The 27,020-nt window shown below is 35.7% G+C and overlaps 1 protein-coding gene across 7 annotated transcripts; it reads right to left on the bottom strand.

The window, feature by feature from the left end:
• LOC104461113 (cytoplasmic dynein 1 intermediate chain 2) lies at positions 1 to 27,020 on the bottom strand. 7 transcript variants are annotated; one of them, XM_010072580.1, is made up of 16 exons: positions 26,903 to 27,010; positions 26,228 to 26,342; positions 22,781 to 22,925; positions 18,342 to 18,401; positions 16,994 to 17,109; positions 8,072 to 8,161; positions 7,649 to 7,811; positions 7,457 to 7,556; positions 6,797 to 6,922; positions 5,692 to 5,838; positions 5,251 to 5,364; positions 4,753 to 4,886; positions 3,605 to 3,749; positions 2,635 to 2,775; positions 1,504 to 1,629; positions 1 to 777 (listed from the first exon to the last, which is right to left on the bottom strand). In XM_010072580.1, the coding sequence occupies exons 1-16, from the start codon at positions 27,008 to 27,010 to the stop codon at positions 664 to 666; spliced, it is 1,944 nt and encodes a 647-aa protein (XP_010070882.1). In that variant the 3' UTR covers positions 1 to 663. The 7 variants fall into 7 exon arrangements, with proteins under 7 accessions (XP_010070882.1, XP_010070881.1, XP_010070884.1 ...); XM_010072579.1 differs by having other exon boundaries at positions 8,045 to 8,161; positions 22,781 to 22,904; XM_010072582.1 differs by having other exon boundaries at positions 22,781 to 22,871.

The following is a 27,020-nucleotide window of genomic DNA, read 5'->3' as shown; positions in this document are numbered from 1 at the left end:
TGCTCATATAATATTTATTTATGAATCAATCTCATCTATTAATGCACCAATTCAAACAAAAGAACTTGGTATTAAATATGTATTTCATTAATTCAGGTCCAATTATCAAATAAGCTTGTAACTACAGACAAATTTTTATTCACATATCTTATCCACTACCAGAGTCTGAGGCTTATCTATATATAAACAATGAAACTTAGTTAGAACATATGCATGCATATCCATGGGTAATTTGAAGAGTGTGAATTAAAATTAAACAATGCTTCAGAGATTTAATACCTAATGAAGGTTAGCCTGTGTAATATAGAAAGCTTAGTTTAGAAACAGAGCTTTTACTTTTCAGAAATAGATGCTGTTACAAACTGGAAATTTCAGAAGCCCAATAGCAAATTTACACCAGGTTAGTGTTTCGGCAAAAGTTCCTTGCAAAGTCAAAGTTAAATGTATTAGAAGTTACACAAATCCCAGATTGTGCTTGTAATTTATAGATAAAAAGTGACAATGCAAGATCTGGTTTTCAGTGATCTTAATACTTTTAAAAAGTCCATAGTTGAATCCATATATTCCTCCTTTAAGCTATTATTTGAACTGACACATGCTTACAGTTTTAAGATTTGCATCAAATCACTCACAGATCTACCACTGCTGCCTATTGTTAAAGGCCTAGGCCGGTATGCGGGTTGCAGCTTCCTCTTCTGCGTCAGCTCTGTTAGCATTTATTTCTGCCAGCGTTCGACCAAATCGAGTCCACTCATCACTGCGAGGAACGGCAATTTGCTGTTGACAAAGAGAATGTTATTTAAACCTACTGCTAAATAAAAACTGGGTTCATTTTGAACAGCAGAGTACTTAAATAATGTTCAGAAGAGGTTCCGATGGAAAAGCTTACCTTTATTTAGTGTAACTTTTAAAATAGTCTGAACATCAAAAGCTCTAACTAATAAAAGAAGCAGAATTTGAAGATCTTGTATTTAAGTATGTAACAATACTATTACAAGCTTGCATGATACCATTCTGAGAGACTGCCTCCAAAGGAATACTAATGCCATGTCCTCATCCAATCAATGAGTTATTACTACTGCAGTACACATACTTGCAATAGCAACAACTTCCCTGTAGGAACAAAGTGAAGACTGCTTCACTGCAAAATTTTTTGTTTGGTACTTCTCAAGCTTTGGTCAGAATTCACATGTTCCATGGTTACAAAGAATATAAAATCTCTACAAACAAAACCACTGATTCTGTCATCTTATTTCAGCAGCCCTACAATAATATTTTTACTTGCTTTTACTTTGATTGGCTGCCAGATAGCATGCTAAAACAGTTATGCTAGAACACCTGAAATAGAGACAAAAAGGAAACATTAATTTGAAAATAAAAATTAAACCTTGTTCCTCTAATCACAGGGGATAAAAAGTTAAAAGCAACTTGCTAAATAAGAGTACAAGTCAAAGAAACTTGAGTATTTTGTAACGTACTTTGCACAATACATGGTATACATACCTCGCCCACGTCATATATAACTATTTGTCCCTCTGAATCACCTACAGCAATCTCTCTCCCAGAATGCGTCCATCTCACACGGTTCAGAGCAGGATTGCCCTCCACAGTAATGCTTGCAGTTGGCACCTGTATCCATTTAAAACACATTGCTAAAAATGCATGAGGATTTCATGAGCTATGGATCACAGAACACACCGACTCCCTCAGTGTTGTTATCAAAAGAAGCGCCCAGCATTTCAACTGAGGCAGAGCACGTAGATCTCAGACTCTCAGTGGCCTTAAGCTATCACTAGTGACACGACCAAAACAACATGTCTTCTGTCCCTCAGCCAAAGTACAAACACCCTCTATCAAAAAGCACATCTGCACTCTTGTCATGAGGCAGGTGGCATAGGCATTAGTTCAGTCAAGACAGCAAGGAGGAGCCCTGGGATCTCAAGAAAGAATATGACAAGAAGGCTGGGACGAAAACTTTAGCAAGTCAAGTCCTGTGCAAAGTCTAGAACCAGGTAATTCCAATTTGAAGCCATAGGTTCGCATATGCTCCTACAGAACTGCTCTTTCTTCTACATGCAGTTTGAAGAAGGTGAAATTTAAGTACTGAGTATCTGTCACGTTTTTCCTCTCACCTACCTCCAACAAGTCTCAGAAATGATTTATACTACAATTAAGTTTATAACTCACACCAGAAAACCCAAACATTCAATTGTCTAAGTTTAGAAACGAATTACAATTTCACCGCAGTATTTCTATGGCAATAGTAACAGGGCAATAGGAACGATGGTGGTGTGTGGCTAACAGGTTTGTTCACACTGTTAAGCTATAGGCTGCTAAGGCCATATTGAGGGAGGTCTATAATCACTTTCACAGTATGGACCAGTGTTACACCAACAGATGTTTCGCACTCTTGTTACAGGTAAAAACAATTTAATTACCACTGTTATTCATTATGAGGAGTCTTTTGACTTACAACCCCATAATCAAAGAATGGTATCTATTACACAGGAGCTACAGAATATTTAAGAACAACAAAAAAAACCAAACCAAAATGCTATGGTAATCTCCCGAAATTTTTTCAAAGTGTACAAACACTTTTCCAGGTATATTTGACTGTTAACCTGATTGCCTCACCTCAGTATCATTGTTGAGATTCCACAGGTCAAGCCTGCCCATCCCATCCACGCAGGCAAACAAGGCAGGGTGAGTTGGAGACCACATCACATCATAGACATAATCTGAATTGTCTTCAAAGGAGTACAGAGGTTTGTTATTCTGAAAAAAACAAACATAACAATGCAATACCCAAATTCTGCACTTCAAAATTATAAAGCTAATGGGTAAAGCAAAATACAGAACTTCAACAGCATTACCAGCAATAACTAAAAGCAATTCATGTTTTGAATTACTTTAAAAAAATGCCTCTGCAAAAAGCAGATAAAAATGAACTCTATTATGAAAGGGATGCTTTGCAACACATGCAGCCTTTTTGCTGGCTGCTACTACAAAACCAGTAGCCAGACAATATTGTAAGAGATTGTAAATTTAATGCATTAAGAATCTTGTAAATCAAGCCAATGATAATTCAGTTCAGACTATTACTAGGAGATTCTAACTCTGCTTCCTCTGCTTTGCATTTCTCAGGGCATCAAACTAACAGAGAAAGAGGTAATTCTAACAATGGGAATGACAGATATTTCAGTTGTGAGCTTCATGGAGTTTAACTGACATCAGTTTTGGTGCTGTCCCTTAGCCCTCCACAAAATTGTAGCAAAACATTTGCCTTATGCATAATATGAAGTAACTGATTTTACAACATGATTTAAATTTTATTACATTGTAATCGTTGTTAATAACAAAGGGCAAAAGGATGAGCAGAATGGACCAGAAGTATACAAATGATGTATAATCTGAAAGCAAAGCTTTATGTGTTAACTATAGTTTTGTTCATCAGCTGTCTCCTCTTTGCAGGACTGCTGCTAGGAACCTAAAGAGCTTCACACCATTTGACTTCAGTTTACTGGTTTCTCAAGTAGCTTACATTATAGCACCACCTTGTGTCAAGGAGTACGAAGAAAAACACTGAACTATCTATTTAAGTTACCTTAGTTGTCCAAAGCTTTACTGTCCAGTCAAAAGAAGAGGTGACAAAAAGATGTGAGAAGTCTACAGGTCCAACTGCTGCATGGCAGTTGATACCTGTGATTGGTCCCTGGTGTCCTTCAAACATCTCACTGATTCCAGCTTTGCTGTTTTAGAATATATAACCAAGGTTAATTTATCTGGAAACCATACATCTGCAGACTGAGATAGCACTGAAACACAATTTAAATATAGCCACAAGAAGATTTTGCTGCTCTGTATGGATGTTACCCCACTGCAAAAGGCTTAATCACAACAGGATCACAGAAGACCAGGGGTGAATATGGACCTTAACTTCAACATCTATTTTCTGCTAACCTTAAGTGCCAAAATATCCAAGAGGCTCATTCACCAGGTACCAGTACACACATTTAACTACACTGTTCTCCAAGCAATAGCTAAATCTTCCATTCATACAAAGAACAAGATCCAGTCCTCAGGAATGAGCATAAAACTCCCACTGACTTAAGGGAAGTCGCATGTACCTTAATGGACACAGAGCTCAGGCGTAAACCAGTAACAATATATACCTAATAGTCTCCTATCAGAAGCAATGAAAAAGAAGGGGAGAAGAGATGGGAAGGATGTTACACAAAAGTGATACAATTTTGGGTATTTTGGAAGCAAAAAGCTGTGCAGCAAGGATGACGTGTATGAAACCTGGACACTCAATTATATTTAAGAAAGCAATTGATAAGATACAGTCAGACAATTTCAAAATAGATTGAACAGCAGGAGAAGAGCTAGCCAATTTAAGATTTGTGCGTGATGCTACTGTACAATTATCTATAGAACAGATATGAAGTTTGGAATGTTCTGCTACAATTCTAATGAATAAAACCACAATGACCTATGCTGCCCTCATCAACACAAACAACTCCTAGTCACCGAAGGCAGCACAGTACCAATTCAGGGTTCCAACTTCTTCTGTTTTTAATGAAGCTCTTACTCAGGAAAAAGCGTGCACTGGAATTCATATACAGCTATTCTGAACTCCTTCAAGACAAAGGAGCAAACATGCACTATACTTAATTTTAGGAGTATAAAGCACGCAGGGATTAATCCTTTTGCTATTTTTATTTCTTTTAAATAATTAAAGTTCGTATTTACCTGCCATGACGGCATGCAGTGTACACTGAGCCTTCTTCACTGCCAACAACAAAGTTGTTGACATCTCCAATAGGGAAGGACATGCAAGTAACAGCCACAGCTTTGGACTGTTTGTGAACCAGCTCCATGCTATCCTGTAGTGAAAATATCAGCAACTTACTTAAAAAAAAATTTGAAATAGTAACACCTACAAAGTCCTAGATTTTTCAATAGAAGGGGTGTTTTTTATGTTTTAGTTGTACAGTATTGGGCAGAAATAAGAAAGTAATTTCTTATTAAAATTGTGTTCACCACTAACACAAATACAACAAAAATACAGAAAAGGATCAATAGACAATATTTGATTCCATGAGTGGTGAAATATTTTATCAAATACTTATCAAGCTACCTCAAGTATAATTTCAGTGTGTTGGGAAAATGTTTATTAAAGCTTTTAAGATTCATAAAGTTTTTACAATATATTAATCTGTAATAGACACTATTCCAAAGTTATCTTACCTGCGGTTGGGAAAGCATGTCCAGACTCCAAGAGCAGATTTTCCCATCAGTTGAGATACTAATCAAATTATGAGCATTCTGGGTCCCAACAACATTTACACAGTACACTGGATGCTAAGAAATGTAAAATACTATCAGAAAAAGGAATTCACAAGTAAACAATTCTGGTATAATTAGTATACAGAAAAATATACAACTTCACCATTTAACAAAGCATAAAAGATTGATTACAATACAGCACAAAGAATACTCCCCTATAAAACCGATACTTGTTTTTCTGGAACTTTGGTTTTTATGAATAGTCTGGTTCTTCAGTGATGGCATTGGCTAAATATGGACATAAACATTTAAGCATCTTCAATCAAGTGCACTGGATAGAGTTTCCTAGAGGTTAAATACATCCCAACAAGGAACAGTCCTTGAAGGTATTTCACTGCCTACCGTATGAGCTGCAGCCGAAAGTGGAGTTCTCTGCACTGGGGTTCTTTTATTGCTGCGATTATCCCACAGCACTATTTGGCCGGAGTATGTGCCACCAACCACCAGATTCGGGTGAAATTTTGCAAATGTAGCTGACATCACCGCTGACTGAAAAAAAAACCAACACCAAACCACAAACACCAAATAAACAAAAAACCCACCACTCAGCAATGCTATGTCTAAAACTAAAGAAAATGTGACCAAATATCAGAGTAATTCTTTGTTAGATTTATTTGATACACTATTCCACTGTTCAATGACTTAAGGATTCACAAAGCCTTTGTAAATCCCCAGTCTTTTAGTTTTAATTTGTATTCATAAGATGAATTTTTCCTCCTCTTTTCTTTCATATGTATACATTTGTGTTCCTCCTAGCATAGTTTGCTAGGAAGGGAAGGTCCAGCAGTACACAAGACTTTAATAATGTTCTCTCACATTCTGTGGTCATTTTCTTAGAGAACATACAAATCTGTTTTGATATAATAAAGTTACTTTTACACTCTGGGCTTTGACAATAATCTGGCAACACAAGATTGAATTTTTGTTCACCTATGTAATTTTTCAGAATTACGGCATTTTGAAAATAAAGTGGCTATCCCAGACCTGGTATAATGAAAAAGATTTGCATGTTTTTCTCTTTCATAAAACTACTAGAAAACTTCTTGTTTGATGCATGTTTCTAGTTTTCCTCCTTGCTCCATCTCCTCAGGCCATATTCATTTTATTCAGTAAACTAAGCTCTAGTAGTACTCAGTCCCAACTCAATCCCCTTACATACAAATCTTCTTTGTGCCTCAACCACTTACAGAAGAAGGTTTTTTGGTTTTTAAATAAATTAAAATGAGAAAAATGGGTTCGCAAAAAAGACTGAATTCTGAATGATGTCAGAAATTCAGTAACAAAATAATGTTTCTAACCTGAAATCTCTAGCTATCACCATGTTTGCAAATACATATGGTTGAATTGAATGCCAGCCCAATGAAATCATTATGTTGACAAGCATAAGGAAGGTACTTGTCCAAGTTCATCAACACAGCACCTTTAGCCTCCCGAGACAGAATCATACCTGGCAGTGAAACACATACTCTGGGGTAGTTTTCTTGTACTTCATATTCCATACAAGGGCCACCCCATCAGGCTCATGAGGTGCATCCTCATTGTTGTTGTAAGAGGCTACAAGTAATTCTGGGTACTGTAAAGTAAGTGAAAAAGAGTCCACATAAGCAAGATGACTGGCTAATGATCCAGACAACTCTAGAATATTTGCTTTCTTTCACCAAAATAGGGTTAAAAAACCCCATGAAAAACCAATCGCCACCTTATATTATACATAAATGAGAAACTGTCAGTTAAAACTGTAATTGTTTCAAATTTAGCTCATAAAACAGCATTAACGTACACATCAGAGTCGTGTTCTTTCATCATAACTTGCTTTTAAATGTAAAAACCAGTACTTTAAGTGAGCTTTTTTTAGTGAAGCTACCAGCTACCACTACGAAGTAGTGCATAAACCAGAAGCAAATATGCCAAACACTTTCTTCATAATACAAATATTTTGCTATTTTTCACAAAATATTAACAGCCCTGTTTACTTTTTGCAAGCTACAGAGCACGTAAGGAATACATTTAGAAATACAGCCTGTATCAATTGCACTTATAGAAGGGCTGAGCGCACAGAACTAGAAGACTTTACAAAGGCAACGATAACGTAAGCATTATTTTTTACCTGAGATGACCAGTCCAAACAACTGACAACACGATGCTTTGACCAACGCTCATCAAAAAACTGCCTATTTAAGGACAGTTTTGCTCCTGCTTGAATCTCTCTATAAAGGCAATTAGTAGATATTAATCTCAGATAACTTTTTCAATGACAAATATTGCACATCCACAGTGAAGTATTCAACATTCACATTACCCTTCTTTGTCTTCTAAGTCTCTTCCACTGTAGTCAAAAAAAATGTTGATTTGTTCAGAAAGGGCTCTTTCGACAATCCTTGTGGAATGGTCAAAGAAACTTAAAAATTCTTCAGAATGCAAAATTTGTTGTTTTTCCTCTTCTGTAAGTTCATGAGGGGCAGCTGGAAAAGAATCATACATACGTTCTCTGGACTCGCATACTTTCACCAATTCTTTCCAAGAAAGAAAAACAGTACTTATCAGGATGTTGTAAAATTTGTTTCCTAACATCCATAGCTTTTAAATACATTTTTACATTTTATAGTTTGCTAGCTGATTGTTAAAATGTAAATAAAATTAATTTCAACTTAACAGAAAGAAGTTAAAAATTTATTGATGCCTTTCTTTACAGCACACTTGGAAGTCTTAAGGTGAACTATACCTTCTTCCTCCTCCTCTTTTTTGAATGTTTTTTCTTCCTCAGGTTCAATTAACGGTTTTGGTGCAACCACATCATCTTCATCTTCCTCATCTAAGGAGAAACATTATAGTGAGACTGTCAACGTTTTTAAAGAGAAACAGTAACATTCCATATGAATCTCAAATAAGATGATGTAAAATGGTATCGTTTAGCTTAAAATGGTTGTATTTGGAAAATGTAGTCCACAGGATAACATTATCTTAAACCAAAAGATCACTGCAACACTCTCTACACCTGGATTTTAGTTGCACTAAATTATGTAGTTGTATAAACTGAAATAAGACACATAAGAAATTGTAAAGAATCCAAAGTAGAAATCTCTCTTAGAAGCATTCATGATTCCACACAAAACCATGTGGTGGATGCATGTTCTGTGTAACATACTGACACATTAATGCTGCAGAATAAAGAAAAATCAGATGTCTAAAATAGTCTACAGAGCAGCTGCTTACTTGTGATCTAAAACCATCACAGTCTAATGGGTCTTCACATGGCACGAAGATGGCTTACATTAGCTTTCAGGTTGCTATTCTGAGAGGCAAATTTCGCTAAAGATAATAGCAGGGAGATTACATTTTTTCCGTCATTCTAAATGCAAGCCTCATTATCTGTATCATGTTTGGCAATGAGAACTTTACAGCAAAATGTGTTTTCCCTAATTGCAATGAATAACATAAAATGTTAATGTTCAGGAATACTGACAAGGTTTATAGCACTTTTTGCATTTCTACATTTTATTCTTTGAATGCTGTAAACCAGAAAATAACTTCAAATTACTTAGTGTTGTGGAATCTGCATTTCCTGGCTTTTCTTCACCCACTTTGTAGAATAAGCTTCTGAAAAGACTGTTTTTATTGGTTAAACACTTATGTCATCTGTCTACAAGCAAATGGCAGCAGGAGTCTGCTGCACCCCCCAACACAAGCAATGAGACGGTATTCAACAGGGACTGAACTTATTTGTTGCAGCCACAGGGACTAGGCTTGTTTGTTGCAGCCATCTCCATGACCCATGTTCAAAGTTATCTAACAAAAAAAAGTAAACAAACCCAAACCACATGCATGCACGCACACACACACAAAAAAAAAAAAAGGAGTGGTCAAGGGATGGGACCAGCTGCCAAGCCATGGTCCCAGCAGCCAGACCAGCTGACTAGATAGCAACAACCAGATGGCACTGCTAGGATTGTCTCTCTGCTACGAGGTGGCAAAGGGATGGCACAACATTTTTCTGCCTGACTGCTTCCAATCATGTCTTTCCCCAATGGCAAGTCTGTGCAATTACCAGCACTCCAGGAGGTCTACAGACAAGCCTTTACCCTGCAAACAAAATGCAGCTTGTAGGCCATACCAGCTGCCAAACCACACACATAGTGATAGGTTTAAAGAGGTCTGAAAATCTTTCTAACTCCATAGTATAAGCAATAAAAATATAACTGTACCTGCAGGAAAGAAAGCTTTAAATGACACTGTATAATGCACACAATAATACAAACTCCAACTTAATCAAAATGATAATGACGTATGCCAATCCTGCATTACTTGAAATTGAGCGATTTTTACGTTCTGACAAGTTTACAGAACTAGGATAAATGGCATGAATGATTTCAATATATGCTCATACTTTTGAACCAAATGGTGAAGGTTAAAATCTTTCCTTTCAAGGGCCTCAATCAGCCACAAAGGAAAACAGTAATCACTGTCTTTTCAGCCAGCCCAACCGCATTTGTCAGCCCTTTCTCCGTCAATGCAGCCAGAGCAATCAACCTGCCAAACATTCAGAATGGAAAAACAATCTGAAAATACAGGGTATAATGCACCTGCCAGTGAAAATGGCCATTTCAAGAAAAGCTAGTGATCTCAGTGACCCTGCTGAGGAGGCGGTGGTGCAAAGGGGAAAGAACGCGTAAAAGAATTCTTAGTGATCTCCACTCTCTTGCACATTGACACTTCCTTACAAAGCATGCCAATTACAGCTTTTGTGCTACTTAAAAAAAAATGAAAGCTTTTTTGGGCAAAATAATCACGCACAGAAACAGAAAGACACTGCTCCTTTTTAGATGGATTCGCGTGTATAGCGGACTAGTAATCTGAAAACTGTATAACTTGTAGCCATTCCAAAGAATGGAACTCTTAATGTCAAATCACTATAGGTGTGAACACTGACTAATTAAAAAATGTAACATGAGTTAACACGCATGACTTTGGGAACAACAAATACAGGACCACATATTCACATCACAGCCACTTGGATAAAAATCCCCCTCTTGTTTGCCCTGCTAATCAGTCTTGCAGATTTAAATGATGCCTTCAAATTCAGAAATTTGGTTTTTGGGTCACCCTGGATACATTATTCTAGCTTTGAAATTCTCAAATTAGAAATCTCAGCCCACTCCCCCATTAGTCATACTACACTGATTCTAAGTACTATTTTCAGTGACAGGAGTCAAATTCTTGTCAAATGCAGATGGTCAACCCTTTAGTGCTACATGACCTTCTAATCTACATATTTTATTCAAAAGATCATATAGTTGATTGCTCCTGCCTTTTAATGTTTGAAATATAAATGGCATATATTATACAGAGATCTAAATTCCTTCATAGTACTTTCACTGCATTCAGCCAGCTGATATTACTGCACTTAAATGCAGGATACAGCACTTATTTTAATATTCTCAAAGTATCAGACTTGAAATTGAACATGTCATCTCATTGTGATTTATCTGTAACTACATAAATCTAAAACCTCTCTAAAGAAAGAAAAGTCATATGCAAACTTCCTCATTAAGGGATTTGGAGAAAAAACTGCAGAAGCCAAAAAACCTCCACATACACAAGTTCTTGACTTCATTATCTGAAAGTAGGATGCTTTCTCACAGAAGTTTACAATTGAAAAAGGCAGCATGAAGTTGTTGGGCAACAAAAGATATAAGAAATTTTTATTTTAATTCCTACTTCTGTCCCTCCTTTATCTTAAATTTATTTAATAAGAGGCCAGGTCCTGGTATTTGCAAGGAACTGCCCTAACAATAATATAGTACCCAGCAAACACTGAAAGATTAGACATACTACTTCTGAAAAAGTTCCATATCTAGGAAGTTAAGAACCCATGGTACAGCATTTATTTCAAATCAGCTATGTAAATTTGGAAACCTTAAAGGCACTGTCTTAACGTCATTCTCCTTATTCATTCTTGACTATACCTAGTGGCATTTTATGCCACTTCAATTGTCAGTATACCAAATACAATTTCACATTTAAAAAAAGGCTGCTAAGACTTAGAAAAATCGTGAGGCCATGAAGACAGGAAATGGGACTCTATGTCACATCAACATATCGATGAATATTCATTATAATATGCCAAGGGATTAACTGCATGTTATTTCTGACAGGTGAACAGGGGATCTAAGGTTACAAACTGAGCAGTAAAGATTGCATAAAAATAGCAGCTACTTTAATAGTGACAAATTTCTTGTCAATCAATGCTAAAAACAGGTTTAATGAACCACTGAATTTTTACTTATGAGTTAACATCAAAATTGTGATATATTTTGGCAAGACAGAAAGAAAACCAGTGCTGCAAATTAGGCTGCACCTAGGAATAACATGAGAGTGAAGTTCCAGTTGTCTGAGTAATCTGTTGCTGCAGAGTACGTTAATCAAAGTTAAATCATCTGTGAAATGGGTGGCTTTTGTTAAGCCCAATGTCTTCATAGCAAGCTTTCCCATCTGTATTTCACTGAACATTTGAAGCATGTACAGGATAATACATGGATATATAAGGGTCCATTATTTCATTTTAAAATATTAAAATGTAAAAATGCTACATTCACTGTAACAGCATCCAACAAGCAAATCTTATACACCAAACTGTTATTACTCATCTTAAATCCAAATTAAAAGGACAAAAACATTTAGTATTTTCATTGTGTCTTTGAGACTTTACCAGACTGTAATTCCTCAGAGTGGAGCTAATGCAACAACACTGTCTGCAGTCAGTTGTGATTGCACATGCACAATATTATACAGCAGCACTTAATAACAAGTATTCCATTATCCCAGGAAAAGCCCTAATTGTGACAGCTGAGCAGAATCCTATTCCCCTATATGCCTGTCTTTCTTTGGATTAACCACCTCAAGGACTCATAACACATCTTTACTGTGCACACTGGTGACAAAGTTCTTTCCATGAGAATTTGAACAAAATGTTACCAAATCACAAAGGAAGAGATCAAACAGTAGAGAGCAGTGTACCAAGAAGTAAGTACAGATATTAAGAAAAATGTATCACTAATGATTACAGTACTCTGTGTGGTGGCCAACACTGAGCCTGCAGAACACTAAGACATATACCAGAGTTCACATCTGAATCGCATCTCTGTTGCTGAAACTGCTTCTGCTGCCCGCTAGAAAAAAATGAGTGCATGAAGCAAACACAATTTCAAATGTATTTTCAGAGAGTAGATCTGAAAATCTGCTGCCTGAAGAGCATGCCAAATAGAGGCTAAATGACAGCCCTAGTAACCAGCTGACCACACTAACTAAAAAACATGTCCACCAACATTGGACGATGAGGGAAGCTAGCAGCAGTGTCAAACACAGCACCATGGGAAGTGAGAGATGGATTTAGATAGTAGAAAAAGGGATGGCAGAACAAGTGTAAGTATCCTCTAGACTGGCCTTGAGGGCTAATCCCATTCTTAATCCCCTAGAAAGTGCTGGCATGGCTAATTTAGAGGAGTGTACAGGGAACTCCCTTGCATGTTGTTTATTGCTGTCATTCCCTCTTAGGTTGAGGATTTGTTTGCCATTAGCATTATGTCTATAACAAGGATGCTGGGGCATGGAGCAGCCTGAACACAGGATGTTCATGTTATGATGATGACCAAAGTTAAAGTGTAAAAACAGCGTAGAGACATAGACACTTAGGGTTATGAGTTATGAAATAAAGAAGAACAGCATCGAGTATGGCACAACAGTTCTATCAAGCCAAAATAAATTAATTTGGTCCCTAAACAAGAAAGATGGCCATCATTACTGTAACACAGAATGATAAAAATTACCAAACCAGGAACAGGACGTGCCAAGAGAAGAAGAAACAAAGGTTGTATTCTCTCTGCTATATTCCTCAGAACAATGAACTATTACTTCATTTCTTTTACATAATAAATACAGCTGCTACAGAAACAGTAAGACTAATGCTACCAAAAATTTTGGAGAAAAAAAAGGTGTAAAAAAGTATTTTCATCAAAACAAGAAGTTTGATAACACCAGGACTGCCACCCCTGACACTATTTCTTACTATGTGTCTCTTCTTCTACATCCTTAGTCACTTACTTGTACACATGGGACCTTGAGGAAAGAGCAGCTGTGGGTTACAGCTATCATACGAAAAGTCCATAAAACAAGTATTGCAGATTTACCTTCTAAGTCTACTTTTGATGTGGGCATCTTCCTTTAAAGAACTGTGAACATGTTTCTTAACTTCAATTAATAGGGAAATTTAATATTCCATACTGTCCAGAATACAGTGAATGAAATTACTTTCTGTGGCAAATTACTTGGTGTTCTGAGACGACTCAATCTCTAGTCAGAGTGAAACTGATTTCTAGGAGAGATCCTGATTTTATTGTTTTACAATATTATAAAAAGAATCAATCTTCCTAACACAGTTTCTCAAATACTTCGAGGTCATAATAAATCCACATATTAGTACTGCAATAAAATAATGGAAGTTGTGAGAACTGTTAGCACACTAAATGCCTCCACCTCCTAAGGAAACAGTCACATTTCAAAATTAAGAGCTAGGCATTGTATAAGAAAAAGACAAGGCTATCTACTATTTTGGATACAATGCTTCAAAGGGGTGGGGGTGAAGAAATGTGGAAAAGTCATAAATCTAGCAGTGATACTTTTTATCTTAGCATAAAGAGGCTACAGAGCCACTACCACTGAGGTCACATTCTCGCTCTAGCATTTAGGGCTGCATGCAAACCGGTCAGTCTTTTATTACAAATGGAGAAGATCACTGGCTCAAAACAGTTGCAGCCGAGAAGCATCATATCCGCAAGATAGTGGGGAGCAGTCACTTCATACTTGAATAGTGTCTAGGATGGTGCAACATGTCTGCACTGTACATAAGCAGGAACATACAAGTTTAGTCTACCTCCCTTTAACTATGGAATTCCCCTGTTCTAGATTTCTCAACTACTGAATGCAGTCTTTTCTATTAACTTATGAGATGATTGATGTTCACATTTTAAAACCACAACTGTTCACCTGAAAAGTACTCATTATTTAAATCTGTTTATAACACCGAATCTGATACGGGCATCTCGAAAGGCCAACTTGTAAATTGAAGACATGAAATCTCCCCTACCTAACTGTCTTTTAATTTGTGTTGCTGCAACTATTTCCATGACAATTAGGAACGGTTTAACGCCTATCTGTCCCACCAGACTGTTAGTTGTAGCTTGAATGTTTCCCAGATCAGGTTGCAATGCACTTTTGTAACCATTGCGATGCACAGAAGCAGAACTGTTTTTTTAGTTTTGTTTATTAGGGTGTTTTGTTTTTTTCCCCCCCAAAGTCAGTGTGAGCACAATTCAACCTACAGCACAAATGGACCTAAACCTGCAGAATGATTGCACAGCATATCTGATAAACCTGCTTCTATTTTCCTTTATTCAAAAGCACAGCTCTGATAGCATTTTAAAATCTCAAGATATGATAATTAAGAAAGGTCCAGTTCACTTCATTTTATAAGAAAGTAGGAACATTGGAGCTAAACCTAGCTGAGATGCAACTTGTTGCTGTACAAGGGAGCTACTAAAGATTACTTCTATGTGTAAATTCAGTTACAAAGTACACTTGAAAGTTGAGCTTGCAAGATGATCTTTAGTTTACAGTATACTCAATAAAATAAATAAAACCCCCTCAGACAGTGAGAAGAAACAAGAATCGAGATACATTCTATCTAATTTGTGTTTATCCAATTGCACTCTGAAAATTCAGCACATTGCTTTTGCCAATTGTTTTAAAGACTTCGAAATTTTCTTCCCATAATCAAAATCTCTTGCCCAATGACTCTTTTTTACAGGCAGCATGATTTTTTTTAAAACCTGTGTCCAACTGCAGATGTTATCATAAATTGTGAACAAAGAGTTAAGTTATGAATGTATTTAGGCAGTCTTAAGACAGACCTTAAAGAGATCCTCAACACTGAAATGATGAAAAAGCATCGGTAAATGACTTTTGTGAAGTACACATACATGAAATAATGAAGATGCCTCTCAAAAAAACAGTATATTTTTAAGATGGAATGGATCAGGAGACAACACCTCTATTCAGAATGCTTCCTGATAAGTGCAGAAATACAGATGAACCATCTTTCCAGCTCTACACAGTAAACCTCAACTACAGTTTCCCACTCAGTGGATAGGCTAAGATCATACAGTCCCAGGCAATTTTCACGACAGCAAGCAGCAGAAGTAAAACTCTTCAAGCACACAAACTATGAACGAAGTCTTCAGATTCCATGAACCTGACAGAGGGGAAGAAAAAAACTTGAGGGATGAGAGGTAAGGGCATGGGAGAAATGAAAGCAGGAAAACCCAAAACTCCTGTCTGTGCAGGGATACAGATAAAATGAACAATGCAAAAGAAATGCAGTTAGACAAAAAGCATATCTGTTATTCTGGCTCACTGAATTATGAAGTTTGAAAGATCTGGTTTGTTGAAGACACACCAATCCCTTATACTGGATACCCAGAAATAAGAAGGGAAGAAACTTCTCAAAGTACTGTTGCAATTTACTTCCTCTCTTTCCCCTCCCCTTTCTCCCCTCACTTAATCTCATTCAGCGTCATTTGCATGTAGTTAAACTTGCCAAAGTGACTTCAAGACACACTCCAGACAAGAGCAGCATATTGATGGGAGACTAGAGCAACAAAAACAGTTCTGCATCACTTGTATTACACTCTACACTATCATCTATATTACACTTTCAGGTAAATTATACAGTTTCTGGAAACACCAGCGTAAGATTTCAGTTGAGTGTTCTCTTCATCTTTTAAAAAGTGTTTTTATCTCCTTGCATAAACACTCAGAAGTTCACATACCAAAGAGCAGGAAAATGCAAAGTTATGAATGTAGAATTAGGTCCTAAAACTGCTAGCAAATACACATACTCAAAGTCACTCATTAAACAACTATGAGATTTTGTTGTAGAACTACATAAAAAACTAGGTTAAGATTAGTATTTTCATTTGCAGCCGAATTCAACTGTTTCAACACTGAAAAACTAATTTATTAGCCAACTATGCTTTCTTTGGAAAAATTTATTTTCTGAAATGCAAACAAGTCATGAATGAAGGAAAGCATATATTCAATTGCTGAGAACTGTATGGGTTAAAAAGAAATTAGTGCCTTCTTTTAAAGCTCAGTGTATAAATTCCAGACAGTAAAATACAAATTTTTAAAAGGCAGGGGAGGGTTAATTGCTAAATTTGTTGTAAGGGCACACAGCCTTCAAGTAAGTTGTGTGTGGATTCTTAAGTGTCATAAATGCAAGATATATCCCACTTTTATTTATCAGTTACCAGTTAATTAAGCAACTCAGTGTCTAATTTGAACATTTACTAGGAATTAGAAAATACTATGTATTAGTAATAAAAGTAATGTTAAACATGGAGAACGACAGTAACACTCTCAAGCAAGACCTGTATGAATTTAATAATTGAATTTATATCAATTATCTCACATATCAACCTTCATTCTGCCTTATTAAGTTTCAAGATCACAAGTGCTGGTTCTAACTCAGACAGGCATCATTACTATAACAAAGAAAAAAAACAACTTAAGTAGTAATAAGTTAACCATTCACCTTCCTTTGGCTGAGTCATAACAGGTGTTTGCGTCTCCTTTGTATATGTAACAATTTCTCGAGGAGGAAAGTCAACTTGTGTAATTTTGGCCATTCCAAGTTTAACAGGTCCACGTCTAAATAAAATGAATAGAGAAATCAGAAAGACTATTTAACTTTATGAATTACTTCACATTTTGCCTAGAGTAACACCCAAGTCATCATGTCACAGCACTACTTAAACTTAAATCCAGTGGAAATGCAACTCTGAAGAAGTCACATGATTATGACTAATATTTTATTATAATTATTATTTAAAATAAGCTATTTATACATCTGCAACAAAAAGAAAGGTATGCAAATTTATATTAAAATATGGATTATAGGATATAATTTTAAAGTTTTGTTCGTTGTGGTTGACTAGGGTACTGCTACATATGACATCCCTATTTTCAGGGGAACAGATCTGCTCATGATTCATGTTGGTACAATAATGGTTCTAGGATTCTAAAGCTTAAAAAACAGCTGAATTATTCTGAAAGAAAAGCATTTCCTAGGCTTTTTAACTTCGCTGCCCTTTTTTGTCTACCTCTAAGATACTATTTAGAATGCAGAACTGCAAATCTAATCTGAAACTCACACACTGACAAGTGATTTATCCATAATACATTACTGCAGAATATGATATTGAAAACCTCTGAGATTTATGACTTTAGCTTATGGAAGATCCTATAAACACAGATGTAGCTAGTATCAAACTCCAATGCACAATGTATTTCCAAAATCACATAACATTAACTCAGTCTTTGTAAATTCCTATAGAATCTAGTTTCAGAATGTATTGTAGTAATACTGCAATGATCCAACAACAATTTATCTGTATCAAATGTGGTTTCTTATTATCCACCCTTCTCTTAAGATAGAAGTGAAAGGATTAACCTTTTGAAAGGTTTTGGTGGGCAGAATCATAATTCTTACAGCATGATATGGGTTTTAGTAAGTGCTTGTAATGAGCTAAAGCTTTTATGAACATACTTATAAGAAAAGACGGGAGTCACTGTTTTTAAATACAGTTATTCTAAGCTTTTTATTTTAAAGAAATGCCTTTTTAAAGTTTTCATTTTGCCAAAGAAAGACTCAAAGAGACACATGAATAAGTAAGTTTGGCATTGGAAATAAGCATCTTATGTAAATTAAACAATATAAAATTTTCCCATTTCAAGCAAACTGCACCAAGTCTAGGGATAGTGAATTTCTGTTACTCACAGAACAGTCTCTTAACAACTTGAAGCCTTAAAGAAAAAATAAACTCTTATACTTATTATCCATAAGTACATGAAAGAGGGAATATAAGAAATCTATGCAATACCCCAGATCGGAATCAGAGTGGAGCTGAAGAACTGATGGATCAGTATCCCAATGCAGCGTCCTGATACCCCAGGTTGAACAATCATGCAGCATTAGCAAAAAAGGCCAGAGATTAGTGAAGCAAATACACACTATGAAATGCTAGAGTTACAGTAAGCTTATAGTTATTTCGTTGTTCACAAGAAACAAAGCAATGTAACATCTGTGAAGGGAAATTCAGCAACCATTCAGTGCAACAATACATGCAGTAAATACAAAAGTTAAAAAGCAAACAGAGTTCAGAGCTATTAGAAAATAATTATTTTAAAGATTTAAAGACCAGCATAAAAAATGTAGCCTTTATGAGGCAAATAAAAATATTTTAAATGCTGACAAGAACCATCAAAAACTTCAAATTCATTTTAAAATCTGTTCAGATTTGTTTGTGTCATATGAAGACAGATTTGTTAACACAATGCAGTCTTGCCCAGAGCAGTAAATATGTGGAGGAAACTGTCATACTGGTGAAGGAAATGAGTCAACACACAAGCCTTCTGGTAGAGGGGCAAAAATGCATTTCCACTGGGATAAAGAACTGCTAGAGTTACCAAGATGTGACACTGCCATAATTACGGGTTAAGCACTGCCTTGGGCTTAGAAGTGTCATCTGATTTGGAGCCAACTCCATTTAAGATATTTAAATCTCTTAGAAATAGTGGGCTTTATATTAATAACACATTTCAAAGTCATGTGGAATAATGAAAAGAATAGATCTGTTTCAAGTCACTTTTGTATCAGAGGAAATATGAAGGGGGGGAAATAAAATCTTCCCTCTCCCTCTGTTTTTAGCCTTCATCCCTTCTCTGCAAATTTTCATTTAGTCTACTGCTTGCTATCAGGCCTAGGCAGAAGTTTAAAACAAGCTTATAAGAGGGAGATAAACACATGAACATGCAGGGTTTTTCTGAAGTTCATAGATGCTATTTTTTTATTCTTTATAACAAATAACAAAATAAAGAATATGTAATATTTTACTATGCTAAGTCAATAAAAGGTAATTTTCCATTTCCTTCCTGTAGATGGTAATATTCTTATAAGCCAGGTGGAGAATTCCTAAAGGTAAAGTTGATCTCAAAAATGTACAGGCAATGGCACAAAAACTCATAAATATGCATGTGTCACACACTACCTTGTTCTTGTAGAGAGTATGCTTTAGAAAAATAATTATAGTTTAATTAAGAATTACAAATCCACTGTCTTCATGGAGAGTGATTTGCTAGATATAACTGCTATTGCATACCTAAACCTCTAAAACCTTTCCATATCTTTTGTGCATCAGAAAAAACACCACTTTGCTATAAAGCTAATTATTTTGAGTATACTTATTCTTCAGGTCTCTGCTATTTTTCTTGACCAAATAGATTTAAGCTTGGAGTTTAATTTGGTGCCTGAGACTTCGAGCTCGATATTGCTCATATGCTGTTTAATCATGCATTAAAAAAAACCCAAACAAACAACAAAAAGAGCAAAACCAAACCACCACCATCCCAACCGTCACGTTGCTTCTGCAAAGGATGACATTTACAGATCCAAATGCTGCATTACCACAATATTTGTCAAACATTTTGTCAACTTTTTCAGTCCCACTTGAGATGAACTTGGGGAAAGGGCTACAAATTTAAAAGGCTTTGTGCCTGCTTAAGACCTAGCCCTTACTGAGGCTGCCCTCCTGCTTTCAAAGCATTCTTTTAACAGTTGCTTCAGTGGTACCAGGGACAGCCTGCCTTTTAAAAATAGTTTAAGTCAACACACAGTACAAAATACACAGTTAAAATCTTTCAGAGAGATATTATTTTAAAATAAAGGTAACACTGAGATAAAGTTTACCTATTGTATGTGTACCAAAACAATGTAAAACACTGATCCTTTTGCTTTCCAAAGGTTTGCTATGCATTAAGTTAAATGAATTAATCTACAAGCTTCAGTGAACAGAAGTTCCTATTCTTCCACATATGCCTGAATTTCTCTGTACCCAGGCATATTCTTAATGCTTTCCTATATCTCTAAGAAGTATTTTCTGCACTTAAGTAATTCTACAGAGCATCCACCTAACCTAAAAGTAAACCAACTGTATTCACTTCCAGTCTTGAATTTATATTCTTAACTGAGGAAAGAGAGAAAGAACAATATCCAACTGGGAACCAAACCTCTTTACTGATGAAAATAAAACCAGACAGATGGAAGTCACAGCAGAAATAAAGTCTGAATACTGCTCTATTAATTATTAAATAAGTAAAGTCACTGGCAAGATTCAGCATCACAGAGGAGAAAAGACTAAACTAACAAAGGAGATAATCTTTATAAAGTATAGTTACAGCATGACCAGAGAACAAATGGCCACAGACCAAAAGAAAAAGAACTGAAACAATACACTAATATGAAAGGTTTTGTTTTGAGATTATCAAGCATAGTGGAACAGCTTGGGCTTTCTAACATACCTCATGTTGATATGAAAGTCACCTGTGAAATGCCAGGTATAACACTAAGGGAGATCACACAGTCCAACTTTGCCTATTAACTTCCAGGTTCAAGTGTACGTGCACATTAGGAATGCTGCATGAACTTGTACTAACAGACTAGGAGACAGACATCTGTTCACTGGGGAAGGGGATGAATGTTATCCCATGGTCAGAGAATAAGCAAAGAGATTCTAACAGTGACTCTATATAGCCTTCAATTTAGCTATCAATTCATACCTCCACGCCTTCAAGGCCACAATCTTTTCATGCTTCCCTGTCTGTCAGGGACAGATTCAGTTTTAAAGTTTGCAAATATATGAAGCTACAAAGGCTTCAGATATGAGTCTCCTCAAGGCTTCATAAGAAAATATATGCATACAACATTACATTACTATGTCTGAGGAACATACAATCAGAGAGCACAGTAGAGAGCACAGTACACCTATCAGGTAGAGGTAAATTCAGTACACAACATGGTGTTCAATTACAGATATGTGGCCTATATATATTGTTTCATATTGAATTTAAATTACGTATGAATGGAAATAAATTCTTGGGTTTTTTTTTCAAAAAAGTCATCATCAACTTAATTCTTATTTTTTCTTCTAGACAGTGAATTTTAATACAAAATTACAATTTAATAGCAATAATCACAGATTTCAAATAATTTAAAATTTGCTTATTACTTAGTTACGGAACAATTATATTGGTTCTTTATTAACATGACAGGTGAACTTCAATTGCATAGTGAATAAGCTATGCTCAAGATTACACCTGAGCACTGTTAAAAAGGAAAAAAGAGTTTGGGTTCACACCTGCTGCCTGATGTATTCTGTTTTAACTTAATGGTTACTACTTAGACATAGGCACCTTGTAACGTTTGTTCAGGTCGCTAAAATCTTGAATATTTTCAGATTAAGATTGTATATAGTTATGCATGCATAATCCACACGCATACAAGACTTTACTGCAGTCTTTTTAAAAGATGTTTCAAAGTGTTGTAATTATTCACTATTTCTGAAAAAAATACTCATATAAACCCAAAACCCCACCCCGATAACTGCTTTAGCAATTGTGTTTTAACTAAACTTCATCCACAATGCATACTCAGTAAATTTTAAGTACATGAACTTAATTTGGTGAGAAAACGTTATCAATATTAATAGGTAAATAGTGCTCTTATTTGCAGACTGTACATGGGAAACAGTAGAAACACCCTTTGGATGAAGTGTTTCCCATCTTATCATCCATATATTGCCACTTTGAGCTCCTAGTTTAACACAAACATTTATCTGACTCTCCTTAGAGCAGCATTTCTCAAACTGTCATGCACACAAAAAAAAAAAAGGGTCAAATAGATGTAGCAAATACTGGAACTGAAAAAACAACCTCCAGACATACTAACATGGTGCTATGTTTTGGCCAAATAAGAGAGATTGTGAGTGGTATAGTTGTGTTACAGGAATGGCTGCCAGGTGAAATAATGAGAATTACTGTTCTGAGTAATGGAAAATAAATTAAAATTTGTAGACAGTATCTTTTACTAGACCAACTAGAATAGAGGGAAGAAGGAAACAGCCTATCATCTATACACACCCTCCTTTAGAAAAAGCTGGGAAGAGCCCAGAAGTTGGATTTTTCCAGTTTTCTATTGCTCTGAGATATTCATGCTTACAATGACATTACCACAAGACATTCAGACTCACTTTGCTTTAAACTTGCAAGTTTAAACAACTCCATCTGAGTGTTGGCAATTCCTAAACAGTGAGTGTAGTTGCATTTCTAATTTTAAAGTGCTTCTGTAAAACAGTCACTGTTCATAGATTCAGTAACACTGTAACCTTGTATTATTAATCAAGTAGTTAACTTTTATTTCTTCTAAAGCTTAATTATTCAGAATAGAAGTATGAAGCAAAGGTATATGACAAGGAAAGCGACATACCTAGATCCAACAGCGCCATCACCAGAGTCCTGGCTTCCAGCCTCACTTGGTGTACTCACAGATTTGGAAGACGGAGAGGTAGGAGGAGGGACTAAATAGTGAAACAGACAGGTATCCGCTGTTACTACTCGCAGAGGTTGCACAGCTTAGGATGTTTTCAAATGAATTTAACATGAAGTATTAAAAAAAAGTGATGGCAAACAAAAAATACACGGATGAAAATGAACATCAGAAAGAGAGGGGAAAAGACAATGTTAACAATTCATGCCGGACTTTCATGCAATTGTTTGGCATTTATGCATCTGGTGCACATCAAAAGACATGGAGGGAAAGACATTTAAGAGAAAATGAACTGAAAAAATATTTTTAAACTGAACTTCTGAAAAATGATGGCATCAATTTGCAAAGGGTAATTTCCACTAAATCATGTTGCTTAAACATAAGAGGAAGACAGTTGTTAATATAGCTTGGACATCAATTTTTCTTAAAAATTAGACACTGAATGTATTCAACTGGTAATTTTGTTTCAAAATATATAATCATCAAAGCACAGGTCAAAAAAGTGGCTTTGTCATACAGCATACAGTTGTTTTTGTTCTAGTTTGAATCAAATCAACATAATACTGTATATTACAACAAAGCTTCTAGTATTGGATTCTGGGGGATTTTTGTGTTTTCTTTCTTCTTACTTGACAAGCTGTCTAGTACCGTTACATTGAAACTTCTTAAAAGTAAGTTCATTTCAGCATGTAGATGAAGACTGCAATTACTGTTCAAAAAGCAACATGGTTTTTGGAACTGAAATAGTGAATGAAATAATGCAATCTGATACAAACACATTTTGATATTTCTTTCCATTTTCTTTTTAGAAATAGTGAAACTCATTATTTAACTAAACTTAGGTTCATGCTTAAGAATCAGGGTGGGTGTTGAAGGTCATCCTTATATGCTTTATTTTTCACCAATATGTAAAACATTCATAGAACATGTTCACTCTTTAGCTACCCTTAAAAAGAACCTTTAACCAACCGAACCAAGTTATGTATATAACTTGGTATCCTCTCTGTCAGGGGTCAGGCAAAGGAGAATTCTGAATTTAGATCTGCAACACCTCTAGAGAATTTTCTGAAATCACAAGTTGATTGTGAATTCTAAAGAATGTTTCCATCCCATCCCAAAAGAGAGACATGACTTTGGTTGACAAAAGTTCTACCCTAAATATACAAAATCACAGTGAATACTTCAATTTATTAAAAAATTAATTCCTCCTACAGGAGAGACTTTTATATAGGTCTAGAGTTATACTTCATAATTTCATACATACACACATACACTTTATACATATAACTACATAAATATAGCTGTATGTGTATCTATATATTCTTCAACTCATTGCCATCTACTGAATATACTAAAGGAAATGCCCATAGGCCTTTATATTCCTACATTATTTTTGAGCATTATCAGAAACGACAACATTTTAATGTCACCTTTCTTAACTGAAGATGTGACATTAGAAATATACCCTGTTAGCATTTACAGAAGTCAGTCAGCTCTATCCAGCTGTAAGCAAGGCCAGAAGAATTTAGTAGCTTAGTTTTGATGCTACAGTGCCCTCTTGTGGGTCACACTGTTTTCAAGACAGTCTCCCCCTAAGTGAGGTGAAACCTATTCAGTCTCATGAAAAGACCAAGTAGAATTCCAACTGCCCCAACAGAGGATAAAACTATAATACCTTCTTGTAAGTTATTTTGGTTCACTAACTTATGACTTCCTATATAATGAGTATGGTAGATATCAAAAGCATACTTACATTAAGGTCCTTTCTCCCCTAAGAGAGCTACCTCTCTGTCAGTTTACAGGACAGTAATTGCCTTTGGAATTTTTAACAAAATTTTCTATGCAGGAATCTAATCTCAAGATATCTATCTACACCAACAATGCGAGCTCAAGCTGTCTGCACACCAAGCTGGTCAGTTGTGAGTTAGCTACAGTTCAGGCATACGATCACTGTACCATCAACTTTGCCACTATCCAGTCAGCAGACCCGAGCCTGGGCCTCAGCATGCTACTGAGAGGTAGTGAGTAGGACATTCTAGTTTGACTTAGGATCCAGATCAGATCTGGGTATTTTGAAAGGTAACAGAATGAATTCACTGTGAAACTGTACGTTGAAGGGTGTGGTTAAGTAGATGCTCAATTGAATTAAACACAGCATTCATGGGGGTACATGTGGGTCTTACACACCAGCACCTCCAAGAGCATTTCATGAATGGCTACTCTGATGCTATGCAATGACTTGCTTTGAGGACTGACAATCCTGTGGTTTTTAGATTCTCTCACAGATTTAGAGAAACAAAAACCACCAAATGCATTTCTGCAAGAGTCTCATCAGCTGCCTTAGCAAAACCTCACACAAGAAACCGTTCAACTATTATTAGTCTGCCAAAAAAATCTCTAGTAGGTAAGAGCTGACTACTTAAAACACCATACGCTAATGCTCACATAGCCCAAATGCAGTCTCTAAACTGTGAGGGTCAGGCTACTGAAAATGACTGCTGTGGCTGTTGGAATGGGAACAGCTATAATGGTGTTTATTCCATGTTCACTTTGAACACTTGAGAACATAATTGCAAAAGCAATTATAAAAATATAGTCACAGATATACTGTAACAAATTTCCATTTTTTTAATTGGCAAACTCAGTTGAAATAGACCCTCATCAACCCAAACTGAAAAATAAGTTTTAAATCCCATAGATTTCAAAGTTAGAGACAAAAAGGGAAGTTGAATTATCACATTCTTCACCTTCATCTTCCAGAGAGATGTGGCTACGTAAAGGCAAAAAGCAACAACCAATATGCTAACCCATCCAAGAGTTGCACAGATAGGAATCATCATCCTTGACAGTAAAATTTTATACTTAGCCTTGCTATTACTCCAAAGTTAGTTGGGTATTTAAAATAAGGAAAATTAGGGTGTAAAAGATGCAGAAAGGAAACAAGCAAACTCTGCACAAAGATATGAGAATTAAAATTTGTTATTAAGAAAAAAAGGAAAAAAATTCAGAAGAACAATATGCTGGGAAGATGGGGAAAAAAAAAGAACAAATACATGATATCTATATATTTTACCTAAAAGACTACAAATAATCCACAAAGTGTAAAATATATCTTTTACAAAGCAGTACTAGTAATGTGTACTGAAGCACATCATCTGACATTTGTAACAGAGATCATACAGGACAAAATAGTACAAAAACCAGACTTGTATACCCCAAAACATAGTGGCCAGAGAATTTTTTATGCTAGTTACGTAAATACCACAGTCCTAACAAAAACAAACATTACCACCACAAAAACAAACTAGAACAAAAACTACCACTCCCCAAAACAAACAAACATAAAACCCTCAAACATTTATCTCAAACTAATATTAACATTCCTACCAACAGGAGACTCAGGTGTCAACCCCATGCTCTGAAGTAATGCTTCAGCTTCTCTTCTCTTCTTTTCAAGATCAGACTCCTCTTGCACAGGAAGAACTTCTTTCTTCTGATCAGTCTAAAAATAATTCAATAATAAAGTTATAGCATCTAACAGGTATTAAAAAATGTTTTTTTTTTTTGAGATATCACAGGTTTTTTTATGCTACTGAAACCTATCATCATATGGATTAGATATTTGACTCTAGTAATTCTGATAGTCCTTTCTGTAGATAAAGTAAGCAGCAGACAGGAATCACATCCTTGGAACTAAACTTCACAAATGAGTTCTCTAAATAACACCATCACAATTCAGTAAGCAGAGCTTTTGTGCAGTAGTTCAGTGATTCGATTAATGATGTCCTATGCACACAACTAGTTTCAGAAATCCAACTGTTATGCAAGTGTAGGATTAGGAAAATAAATTAAAATCTAACTTACCATATGCATAATTCTAAAGAAAACAGCAGGTGTTTGCTCTTACCAGAAAATGAAAGTTCTACATTTGCATCAGCAACTGACCATTAAATAGACACTCCCTGAATAACATGTAACAAATGACTAAGTGAACCTACTCTTAAATTTTGGGCAAGTTACATATGCAAACATTCAAATTTAAAAGAAAAAATTATTTCTTACTTCTTTTTTCTTTCTTTCTTCCTCCTTTCTTTTCTTCTCCTCTCTGATTTGAGCTAAGCGTTGCTTCTTGCGCTCCAGCTCCGCCTTCAGTTCACTTTTGTCAGACATGGCTGAAACA

The sequence above is a fragment of the Pterocles gutturalis genome, unplaced genomic scaffold (assembly GCF_000699245.1).
Source record: "Pterocles gutturalis isolate BGI_N339 unplaced genomic scaffold, ASM69924v1 scaffold17582, whole genome shotgun sequence".
Classification (NCBI taxonomy): Eukaryota; Metazoa; Chordata; class Aves; order Pterocliformes; family Pteroclidae; genus Pterocles; species Pterocles gutturalis.
Note: the sequence above shows the minus strand (reverse complement) of the source record. Positions and strands in the feature narration are given on the sequence as shown.